General features: G+C 47.7%; 2 protein-coding genes across 2 annotated transcripts in view; both read left to right on the forward strand.

The window, feature by feature from the left end:
* Positions 1-769: 769 nt before the first annotated feature.
* On the forward strand, positions 770-2392 carry LOC124024213 (C2 calcium-dependent domain-containing protein 4C-like). Its single transcript, XM_046338212.1, has one exon. It carries the CDS (start codon positions 791-793, stop codon positions 2192-2194), a length of 1404 nt encoding a protein of 467 aa, XP_046194168.1. The 5' UTR covers positions 770-790; the 3' UTR covers positions 2195-2392.
* Positions 2393-3539: 1147 nt separating this feature from the next.
* LOC124024212 (vacuolar protein sorting-associated protein 13C-like) overlaps positions 3540-12292 on the forward strand; it is a gene marked incomplete at its 3' end in the record, with an annotated part of 45431 nt that continues 36678 nt past the window's right edge. Inside the window, exons 1-3 of the mRNA XM_046338211.1 lie at positions 3540-3771; positions 8457-8500; positions 12009-12051. Of these exons, the coding sequence (XP_046194167.1) occupies positions 3672-3771; positions 8457-8500; positions 12009-12051 (187 nt within the window). The remainder of the gene's footprint in view (positions 3772-8456; positions 8501-12008; positions 12052-12292) is intronic.

Here is a 12292-nt window from a genome sequence, read left to right on the forward strand (position 1 = left end):
CAGGGTGCAGTATCGTGGCATTGGTTGCCGTGTGTTTCCATGTGAACAGCCTGCTGGGCTGGCCTGTCTGTGAAGGGATGACCAGAGAGTTGGTTGCCGTGTGTTTCCATGTGAACAGCCTGCTGGGCTGGCCTGTCTGTGAAGGGATGACCAGGACAGAGAGGGAGGATCTTCTTAACAGCAGTGACCGCTGCCCAGATCCACAGCCCTATTTAACCTGCTTGGCCGTCTCCTATAGCATCACACACACTGGATACAACAGGAGGATACTACAGGAAGATACTACAGGAGGATCCTACAGGAGGATCCTACAGGAAAATACTACAGGAAGATACTACAGGAGGATACTACAGGAAGATACTACAGGAGGATACTACAGGAGGATACTACAGGAAGATCCTACAGGAGGGGCACTGACACTGACACTCTCTGTAAGTAGACTGACACTGATAGTGCAACAGGTGACTATAACCGCAGGGAGTCAATGGATCAGGCTTGAATGTGCTCTTACATTCAAGGTCATTTCCTTTACAGTAAAAAACCTTCTGTGGTCAACTATCCCTGTACCAGGATATTATTATTTCAAGTCATTGAATTGAATAAGGAACTGAATTTAATTCATATATTACATGATGATAGAGAATTGTCTTTGCAATTATTGGTTTTGAAACGTTGTAGCCTTTGTTGCTTGTGTTTTTTTGGTTTTGAAAAAGTTGCCTGTGATCTGTCCTTACTGTTAATTTTCTTCCTTCTCTTTCTCCAGAGCTGTGATCCTGACAACGCTCGTGTAATGTGGGTCGCTGAACAGATCCGTGTTTCAGTGGCCAAAAACAACCTTCTGTTGCCAATAGCGGAGTACAGCCTCCGCATCTCAGACGTCATGTTGGGAGAAAGAACACCTCGGGAGGACGGAAGGAAAACGATCTCTCTGTGTCCTAACATCATCACTCCGAATACAATCCCAGAGTTCTGCATCCCACCAAAGATCTCGCCACAGCAGGAGCTAAAGACGGTGGACTGGAGTAAAACTAACCCTGTTGGAAAGGTGTCCTTTTCACCTGAGAAGGGCAGCAGCCCGGCGAGGGAGGTAGCAGTGAGAGAACCCTTCATCAACACTCATCCAACCCTCATCCAGGTAGAGAGCGTGGACGAGGCTCCATACGACCAGGGCTTCAGTGATGAGGAGAGTACCAACGCCGACCCCCAGAGCCAAGCAGCTCTCTCCCTGCCCCACCTGGCCAAGGCCCAGACCTGCTACGGTTTCTGTACCCTCCTGGAGAGCCCCCACACCCGGAGAAAAGAGTCTCTGTTCCACAGCCACCCCAACGCCTGCCCCCTCCCCCTGATCGCTGGCTCTCCCGGGCCTCGCGGCCACTCCAAAACCTACTCCTCCAGAACCTCATCTCTACCCCACTCCCAGTCATCCTCCTTCAGCCTCACTAAGCTGACCTCCGGCAGGCTGTCTCCTGGAGGCTCCAGGCTGGTGGCTCTCCAGAGACAGAGCACCCTGGACAGTGACACCACCTCCTCCGCCGAGTCTTCCCCCTTCAGCTCCCCTCTCCTGGCCAGGCCGCCTCCCAAGTCCTCCCTGCTCAAAGTCCTGAGCCACGACAGACTGCTGTCCCGCACTATGAGAAAAGCTGTGCTCTCCAGAAACAACTCTCTGTCCACGGATGAAGGCAGCTCCACGGACAACAGCCCCAATATCATCCGGAGAGCCTCTGATGCTGGATTAGTAGAACCCCTTCCCGGTACCTTCACCCTGGCTCCCCCTGCCATCTTCCCCATAGACCTGGTCCTCCACAGAGAGAGGGTCATGAAGGAGAGTCTAGCTCCTGTAGGTAGAGAGGGGGCACTACGGCTCTCAGCAGAATACTGCCTAGACAACCAGAGACTCAGAGTGAGGTTGATCAGTGCTGAGGGACTGTATGCTATCGCTGTGGATCCTAAGAGCATCAACTGCAGCATCAGTATCTGTCTGTTACCGGGGAAGATTCAGAAGCAACGCAGCGCGGTGATTAAGAGGAGCAGGAACCCCCTCTTCAACGAGGATTTCTTCTTCTATGGTATCTCACAGGAAGATATATGCTGTCGGGCGCTGCGGTTCAAAGTTGTCAACAAAACGTCCTCCATGAAAAGGGACTATATTTTGGGAGACTGTGAGATTTTGCTGAAAAGTTTATTATCTATGTAGAAATTGTTTATTTGCTCTTTAATTTTTTTTTTACTAGGCAAGTCTGTTAAAGAACAAATCCTTACTTTCGAAGATGGCCTAGGAACAGTGGGTTAACTGCCTGTTCAGTGGCAGAACGACAGATTTGTACCTTGTCAGCTCAGGGGTTTGAACTTGCAACCTTCTGGTTACTAGTCCAACACTAACCACTAGGCTAACCTGCATATTGTATATAAGAATTAAAAAAAAACTTTTTATACTGCTACATATTTATTAAATCAACGTAAAAAAAAAAACAGGTTGTTTTGAGTCTTGTCCTACTAAAGTGTGACTGTATTCAGAGACAGTTTATTTCACAGGAGGTTGGTGGTACCTTAATTGGGGAGGACGGGCTCGTGGTAATGGCTGGAGCGGAATCAGTGGTGCGGAGTGGAATCCGTGTTTGGTTTCCATGGTTTCCATGTGTTTGGTGTCATTCCATTTGTTCCGTTCCAGACGTTTATGAGCCGTCCTCCCCTCAGCAGCCTCCACTGGTCTATTTCAACAGCTGCAATCGTCTACACAACAGCCTACATCGGACACAAGGAAGGATTTAGAAATTGAATTAATGATTTAGATTTGGTCCATAAATGGAAACAATACAATGTTGACGCGTCAACGTCTGGCTGCCTGCTACGTCATCGACTGTGTCTCGTCGACTGACAGATTGCCAGGACATGTGATGTGGTTCGCTGATGAGTAAAATACCTATCCAGACGTTGTACGATCTGTCAGGCGCCAGCCATGTCTGAGCATAGGAATGTGCAGTGACATAATTAGTTTTCCCCCTCCATACAACACGCAAATAATTATAATATTTTCCTAATTTTAAACCATTGAAATACATGACAACATGAATGGGGAAAATGTATTTAAAGGAAAAAGAAGAATGCTAAATGGCATATATTATATTATTATTATTATTTAAGAATGAATTGGACCTGCTTGAAAACCTATAGTAAATACTCTTTGAGAGCATTACATTTTATAATATACATTTAATTCATTGGAAAAGCTTTTATTTAACAAATACATTACAATTACGTTGCCCTATGATGAGAAGGCTAAACACAAAATGGTTAATAACCTTGCCAAAGATGACACTACCAAATATAGTTAATCGATATGTGTTCCTCGTGTTTTAATGTCATTCAATGATTTAATTCTGTCCACAATAATTTTTATTTTAACATGATCCTACTTGTGTTATTTGCATATACAGTTTCTACATAATGTGACACCACTGGCTGTCACAGTATACAGGCATTACTAGTCGATTACCGAGATGACTAGTCGATTACCGAGATGACTAGTCGATCGCAGAGCGAATCACTTTCATATTAAGCTCTTGTCATCTACGGAAAGACGTTCACACAGCAGAAGGAGATCACGGGATAATCTCGGCTATTTTACCCACAATCGACAAGGGTAGTAAAAGTGCCAGCCACGAAGTTCAACGATGGTTTTTGAATCTATGGTCAGTGATCTCCTGAACAGGTTCATCGGAGACTATGTGGAAAACCTCGACAAGTCCCAGTTGAAGATTGGCATTTGGGGAGGTAAAGTGAGGTTGGAATGCTAATGCGGCTAGGTTAGCTATCAGCATTTTAATTAAAAACAAACGAGTCCTAATGCTAACTAGCTAACTAACTATAACCAGTCTTTGGGGATATGATGATAACGAGAAAAAAAACAAAAAAAGGTTTTGTAAACATTACCTGTAATGATATTGAGATGTTGTAGGAGCCTTGGGTGTGAGTCTAGAAAGTCACTGACTGGGGACACACAGCTAATATATATTTACTTTGATCTGGCATTGCATAAATGGGCTGTCATACACCAACAACCTTATGTTTTGTCAGGTTTAGTCTACATTTATTAGTAATCTATTATTATATGGGAGGAGGAGGAGGGGGGGGGTACAACATGCAGACATAGACATAAACAAACATGCATTTAATCCCAGTTGTTTCCTGCTGGACACAGTGTAGTCTAATGTCTAACTAATCTGTCTTCCCAACAATGTAATGCATACAGGACTGGGCGGACTGGTAAATCAAGATGGTATGATCTGGTCAGGAACTAAGGCATCAACCAGTTTCCAGTTGATGCCTTTCTCTCAGTGTGGATCTCTTGAGTGAAGTGGCAACTTTTCTATTAGCCATATGCTATACTTTACTAGCCTGGGCCCTGATCTATACTCTACTAGCCTGGGCCCTGATCGAGACTTTACTAGCCTGGGCCCAGATCGAGACTTTACTAGCCTGGGCCCAGATCTAGACTTTACTAGACTGGGCCCAGATCTAGACTTTACTAGACTGGGCCCAGATCTAGACTTTACTAGACTGGGCCCAGATCTAGACTTTACTAGACTGGGCCCAGATCTAGACTTTACTAGACTGGGCCCAGATCTAGACTTTACTAGACTGGGCCCAGATCTAGACTTTACTAGACTGGGCCCAGATCTAGACTTCACTAGACTGGGCCCAGATCTAGACTTTACTAGCCTGGGCCCAGATCTAGACTTTACTAGCCTGGGCCCAGATCTAGACTTTACTAGCCTGGGCCCAGATCGAGACTTTACTAGCCTGGGCCCAGATCTAGACTTTACTAGACTGGGCCCAGATCTAGACTTTACTAGACTGGGCCCAGATCTAGACTTTACTAGACTGGGCCCAGATCTAGACTTTACTAGACTGGGCCCAGATCTAGACTTTACTAGACTGGGCCCAGATCTAGACTTTACTAGACTGGGCCCAGATCTAGACTTTACTAGACTGGGCCCAGATCTAGACTTTACTAGACTGGGCCCAGATCTAGACTTCACTAGACTGGGCCCAGATCTAGACTTCACTAGACTGGGCCCAGATATTTTTGTGCTCTTGCCAATTCCATCGCTATCATTGTCAAGCCAACGGCATAACCATTCAATAAGGAGTTGGCAAGAGAGCGGAAACAGACTGTGCCCAGGATAAGCCACAGTTAGTTGCAAAGCTAGATAGTATTTACCTAGCTAGTAGGGTATACATTAGAATGTGAAATCTAAATATTTAGTCACACATACAGCTGGTGAAAGAGGAGGCCTATAACAATCAACATGTTGATCCTGGCAAACAGACATGAAGAAAGTATTTGACGTTTTGAGTTGTCACTGCAATGTTTGCTATGAAGGAAGTTCAGGATACTGCGGTAAGTCTCTAGGTAGGGCAACACCGTCCACACCCACCGTCACTATAATACCTGCAGAAACCATTGGGACTGTTAGGGCCTTCAGCCGTACCTGTCATACTCTCCCCGTCGTCTGAGCGTTGAGAGGTGGTGGACGAGGTAGGAGGGTAGGATCTTTGTCCCCCATGTTTGCACACCAAACCTGACGCCAGGATTAATACAGTAGTTGGATTAATACGGTAGTTGGATTAATACGGTAGTCGGATTAATACGGTAGTCGGATTAGTACGGTAGTCGGATTACTACGGTAGTCGGATTAATACGGTAGTCGGATTACTACGGTAGTCGGATTAATACGGTAGTCGGATTAATACGGTAGTCGGATTAATACGGTAGTCTGATTAATACGGTAGTCTGATTAATACGGTAGTCGGATTACTACGGTAGTCGGATTACTACGGTAGTCGGATTACTACGGTAGTCGGATTACTACGGTAGTCGGATTACTACGGTAGTCGGATTACTACGGTAGTCGGATTACTACGGTAGTCGGATTACTACGGTAGTCGGATTACTACGGTAGTCGGATTACTACGGTAGTCGGATTAATACGGTAGTCGGATTCATACGGTAGTCGGATTCATACGGTAGTCGGATTCATACGGTAGTCGGGAATCTATGATTCCTTTCGCTAGACAGGACTCTTATTTTTTGTCATGGGTAGACCACAGTACGAGCCTAGCCTATATCTTTGGAACGTTGAAGCACAGATAACAGCCATTGTATCACATTTGCATAAGTGTCATATGTCCTAGTAAGACCAAAGATATCCGGCAGCACCATTTTGTTTTTGTTGTAATGCTATAGGCTCATACAGGGAAAACCCTTACTACAAATACCAAAACAGTAACCAACAGATTCCTTTACTAGTCACTGTTTATTCTCTGTTTGGCCTAGTTGTCGTTATCATGTGTCTCAACCGTTGACTAGGCCCTATACAGAGCTTCATGGTTAAATGTTGGTCTGTCGGTTGTAACCGGCTGTATGGTCTGTTGGTTGTAACCGGCTGTATGGTCTGTAGGTTGTAACCGGCTGTATGGTCTGTTGGTTGTAACCGGCTGTATGGTCTGTCGGTTGTAACCGGCTGTATGGTCTGTTGGTTGTAACCGGCTGTATGGTCTGTTGGTTGTAACCGGCTGTATGGTCTGTTGGTTGTAACCGGCTGTATGGTCTGTTGGTTGTAACCGGCTGTATGGTCTGTTGGTTGTAACCGGCTGTATGGTCTGTTGGTTGTAACCGGCTGTATGGTCTGTTGGTTGTAACCGGCTGTATGGTCTGTTGGTTGTAACCGGCTGTATGGTCTGTTGGTTGTAACCGGCTGTATGGTCTGTTGGTTGTAACCGGCTGTATGGTCTGTTGGTTGTAACCGGCTGTATGGTCTGTTGGTTGTAACCGGCTGTATGGTCTGTTGGTTGTAACCGGCTGTATGGTCTGTTGGTTGTAACCGGCTGTATGGTCTGTTGGTTGTAACCGGCTGTATGGTCTGTTGGTTGTAACCGGCTGTATGGTCTGTTGGTTGTAACCGGCTATATGGTCTGTTGGTTGTAACCGGCTGTATGGTCTGGTTGTAACCGGCTGTATGGTCTGTTGGTTGTAGCCGGCTGTATGGTCTGGTTGTAACCGGCTGTATGGTCTGTCGGTTGGAACCGGCTGTATGGTCTGTCGGTTGGAACCGGCTGTATGGTCTGTCGGTTGGAACCGGCTGTATGGTCTGTCGGTTGGAACCGGCTGTATCGTCTGTTGATCTGTCTGTTTCACTAAGGAAGTCTTCCGTTTAGGCTTTCTGCCGTTGTTTTGTTTCATACCGGAGGTTAGTTTGTCGGTCCCTTGGTCCTTGATAAAAGGTCAAAGGTCAGATAAGGTCGTTGTTTTGAGCACGGTAGTGTTTCTCCAGGTTAATATCTAAATTTTAATTGATGTTGTTTAATTCAATCATTGATGGAAAAAGGCCTACGTTTTTTAGCACTAGATATGTGAATGGGAGGGCGAAGGAGTACAGAGTCTACCAACAACATATTCTGAAGAGATTATGATCACATGACTGTTCCATCTCAAAGCAAGCTCACTTTTACCTCACAACACTATGAATGCTTTTGTCACGCCTTGACGTGGGAGGCTTGGTTGCTTTTAGGCCTGGGTTTATTTTTTCCAAGATCCAAACAGACTTCCTGTAACTAGTGTACCCACCAAGCAGACTTCCTGTAACTAGTGTATACGCACCAAGCAGACGTCCTGTAACTAGTGTATACGCACCAAGCAGACTTCCTGTAACTAGTGTATACGCATCAAGCAGACTTCCTGTAACTAGTGTATACGCACCAAGCAGACTTCCTGTAACTAGTGTATACGCACCAAGCAGACTTCCTGTAACTAGTGAATACGCACCAAGCAGACTTCCTGTAACTAGTGTACGCATCAAGCAGACTTCCTGTAACTAGTGTACGCGCATCAAGCAGACTTCCTGTAACTAGTGTACGCACCAAGCAGACTTCCTGTAACTAGTGTATACGCACCAAGCAGACTTCCTGTAACTAGTGTATACGCACCAAGCAGACTTCCTGTAGCTAGTGTATACGCATCAAGCAGACTTCCTGTAACTAGTGTATACGCATCAAGCAGACTTCCTGTAACTAGTGTATACGCATCAAGCAGACTTCCTGTAACTAGTGTACGCACCAAGCATACTTCCTGTAACTAGTGTATACGCATCAAGCAGACTTCCTGTAACTAGTGTATACGCATCAAGCAGACTTCCTGTAACTAGTGAATACGCACCAAGCAGACTTCCTGTAACTAGTGTATACGCATCAAGCAGACTTCCTGTAACTAGTGTATACGCGTCAAGCAGACTTCCTGTAACTAGTGTATACGCGTCAAGCAGACTTCCTGTAACTAGTGTATACGCGCCAAGCAGACTTCCTGTAACTAGTGTATACGCACCAAGCAGACTTCCTGTAACCAGTGTTCCCATTATATTATCACTATTAACCTGTGTTTTGTCTCATCTTCTGTCCAGGCAATGTTGTTCTGGAGAACCTGAAAGTGAAAGAAAATGCTTTGGTAAGTCTGCATGACTTTGTCATCAACATGTGTAGCCTGCCATTTTAAATATGTTATTTTAAATATATGTTATTTAGGTGTCCATCCCTATTGCCCTCACCTCACAGAGGCCTGTAGTAGACTAGGTCTGGTTCTGATCTATCCCTATTGTCCTCACCTCACAGAGGCCTGTTGTAGACTAGGTCTGGTTCTGATCTATCCCTATTGTCCTCACCTCAGAGGCCTGTAGTAGACTAGGTCTGGTTCTGATCTATCCCTATTGTCCTCACTTCACAGAGGCCTGTAGTAGACTAGGTCTGGTTCTGATCTATCCCTATTGTCCTCACCTCACAGAGGCCTGTAGTAGACTAGGTCTGGTTCTGATCTATCCCTATTGTCCTCACTTCACAGAGGCCTGTAGTAGACTAGGTCTGGTTCTGATCTATCCCTATTGTCCTCACCTCACAGAGGCCTGTAGTAGACTGGGTCTGGTTCTGATCTATCCCTATTGTCCTCACCTCACAGAGGCCTGTAGTAGACTAGGTCTGGTTCTGATCTATCCCTATTGCCCTCACCTCACAGAGGCCTGTAGTAGACTAGGTCTGGTTCTGATCTATCCCTATTGTCCTCAACTCACAGAGGCCTGTAGTAGACTAGGTCTGGTTCTGATCTATCCCTATTGTCCTCACCTCACAGAGGCCTGTAGTAGACTAGGTCTGGTTCTGATCCATCCCTATTGTCCTCACCTCACAGAGGCCTGTAGTAGACTAGGTCTGGTTCTGATCTATCCCTATTGTCCTCACCTCACAGAGGCCTGTAGTAGACTAGGTCTGGTTCTGATCTATCCCTATTGTCCTCACCTCACAGAGGCCTGTAGTAGACTGGGTCTGGTTCTGATCTATCCCTATTGTCCTCACCTCACAGAGGCCTGTAGTAGACTAGGTCTGGTTCTGATCTATCCCTATTGTCCTCACCTCACAGAGGCCTGTAGTAGACTGGGTCTGGTTCAGATCTATCCCTATTGTCCTCACCTCACAGAGGCCTGTAGTAGACTAGGTCTGGTTCTGATCTATCCCTATTGTCCTCACTTCACAGAGGCCTGTAGTAGACTGGGTCAGGTTCTGAATCATTGATGTAGCCTATACCTGCCTGTTTTCCATACATTAATGATACATGATGTTGATCCCTGACCTTTTCCACTACAGCAACTCGCATGTCAATCAAGGAGACAGTCGTGTAAATCATTATATCAACTATAGACTCTGTACAGATAATGGTGGTCAGGGCTGTAGTGGTGAATCAGAGGTGGAGGGTGAAGCCTGGTGGTCAGGGCTGTAGTGTTCAGTAGAGGTGGAGGGTGAAGCCTGGTGGTCAGGGCTGTAGTGTTGAATCAGAGGGTGAAGCCTGGTGGTCAGGGCGGTAGTGTTGAATCAGAGGTGGAGGGTGAAGCCTGGTGGTCAGGGCTGTAGTGGTGAATCAGAGGTGGAGGGTGAAGCCTGGTGGTCAGGGCTGTAGTGTTGAATCAGAGGTGGAGGGTGAAGCCTGGTGATCAGGGCTGTAGTGTTGAATCAGAGGGTGAAGCCTGGTGGTCAGGGCGGTAGTGTTCAGTAGAGGTGGAGGGTGAAGCCTGGTGGTCAGGGCTGTAGTGGTGAATCAGAGGTGGAGGGTGAAGCCTGATGGTCAGGGCTGTAGTGTTCAGTAGAGGTGGAGGGTGAAGCCTGGTGGTCAGGGCTGTAGTGGTGAATCAGAGGTGGAGGGTGAAGCCTGGTGATCAGGGCTGTAGTGGTGGAGGGTGAAGCCTGGTGGTCAGGGCTGTAGTGTTGAATCAGAGGGTGAAGCCTGGTGGTCAGGGCTGTAGTGGTGAATCAGAGGTGGAGGGTGAAGCCTGGTGATCAGGGCTGTAGTGTTGAATCAGAGGTGGAGGGTGAAGCCTGGTGATCATGGCTGTAGTGTTGAATCAGAGGTGGAAGCCTGGTGGTCAGGGCGGTAGTGTTCAGTAGAGGTGGAGGGTGAAGCCTGGTGGTCAGGGCTAAGGTGTTCAGTAGAGGTGGAGGGTGAAGCCTGTTGGTCAGGGCTGTAGTGTTCAGTAGAGGTGGAGGGTGAAGCCTGGTGGTCAGGGCTGTCGTGTTCAGTAGAGGTGGAGGGTGAAGCCTGGTGGTCAGGGCTGTCGTGTTCAGTAGAGGTGGAGGGTGAAGCCTGGTGGTCAGGGCTGTCGTGTTCAGTAGAGGTGGAGGGTGAAGCCTGGTGGTCAGGGCTGTCGTGTTCAGTAGAGGTGGAGGGTGAAGCCTGGTGGTCAGGGCTGTCGTGTTCAGTAGAGGTGGAGGGTGAAGCCTGGTGGTCAGGGCTGTAGAGGTGGAGGGTGAAGCCTGGTGGTCAGGGCTGTCGTGTTCAGTAGAGGTGGAGGGTGAAGCCTGGTGGTCAGGGCTGTCGTGTTCAGTGGAGGGTGAAGCCTGGTGGTCAGGGCTGTCGTGTTCAGTAGAGGTGGAGGGTGAAGCCTGGTGGTCAGGGCTGTAGTGTTCAGTAGAGGTGGAGGGTGAAGCCTGGTGGTCAGGGCTGTAGTGTTCAGTAGAGGTGGAGGGTGAAGCCTGGTGGTTGGTGACCGGCAGCAGCCCCCTCCACAGTACAGGGCTGTAGTGTTCAGTAGAGGTGGAGGGTGAAGCCTGGTGGTCAGGGCTGTAGTGTTCAGTAGAGGTGGAGGGTGAAGCCTGGTGGTCAGGGCTGTAGTGTTCAGTAGAGGTGGAGGGTGAAGCCTGGTGGTCAGGGCTGTAGTGGTGAATCAGAGGTGGAAGCCTGGTGGTCAGGGCTGTAGTGGTGAATCAGAGGGTGAAGCCTGGTGGTCAGGGCTGTAGTGGTGAATCAGAGGTGGAGGGTGAAGCCTGGTGGTCAGGGCTGTAGTGTTGAATCAGAGGTGGAGGGTGAAGCCTGGTGGTCAGGGCTGTAGTGTTCAGTAGAGGTGGAGGGTGAAGCCTGGTGGTCAGGGCTGTAGTGTTCAGTAGAGGTGGAGGGTGAAGCCTGGTGGTCAGGGCTGTTGTGTTCAGTAGAGGTGGAGGGTGAAGCCTGGTGGTCAGGGCTCTAGTGTAGTGTTGGAGGGTGAAGCCTGGTGGTCAGGGCTGTAGTGTTCAGTAGAGGTGGAGGGTGAAGCCTGGTGGTCAGGGCTGTAGTGTAGTGTTGGAGGGTGAAGCCTGGTGGTCAGGGCTGTAGTGTAGTGTTGGAGGGTGAAGCCTGGTGGTCAGGGCTGTAGTGTAGTGTTGGAGGGTGAAGCCTGGTGGTCAGGGCTGTCGTGTTCAGTAGAGGTGTGGTAGAAGTTAGAACACAGTGTTAGAGTGTCTGCTGCTCTGCCAGGAGACCCACGTTCCTCTCAGACTGTCCGTCTATAATCTCCCATTGTCTCCTTTAGCTTCCATTCAAGTGACTCATCTGAAAAGACATGTATGTTACTACCGGTCTAATGATGTTGATGTTAATTCTGGTCTGTTGATTCTGGTCTAATGATGTTGATGTTAATCCTGGTCTGTTATTTATGTTACAGAGTGAGCTGGATGTTCCATTTAAAGTGAAAGCTGGTCAGATTGGTGAGTACCGGCAGCAGCCCCCCCCTCCACAGTACACAACACTCTTATTTCTCTTCTTCATGTTGTTTTCTCAAGTATCATTCGTAGGTCCACAGCCTTGGTAGTGCTTAATCAGACTCTGGGAGAACTCTGGGACAGTGGTCCTGGTAAAGGACAAGTATTCAATCTATGAAGCATGAAACAAATCATTAGCTACAGTAGATCCTGGGTCTTAGTTCAGAGGGTCTGATTCTGGGTCTGA

The sequence above is a fragment of the Oncorhynchus gorbuscha genome, unplaced genomic scaffold (assembly GCF_021184085.1).
Source record: "Oncorhynchus gorbuscha isolate QuinsamMale2020 ecotype Even-year unplaced genomic scaffold, OgorEven_v1.0 Un_scaffold_1789, whole genome shotgun sequence".
NCBI classification, from domain to species: Eukaryota; Metazoa; Chordata; class Actinopteri; order Salmoniformes; family Salmonidae; genus Oncorhynchus; species Oncorhynchus gorbuscha.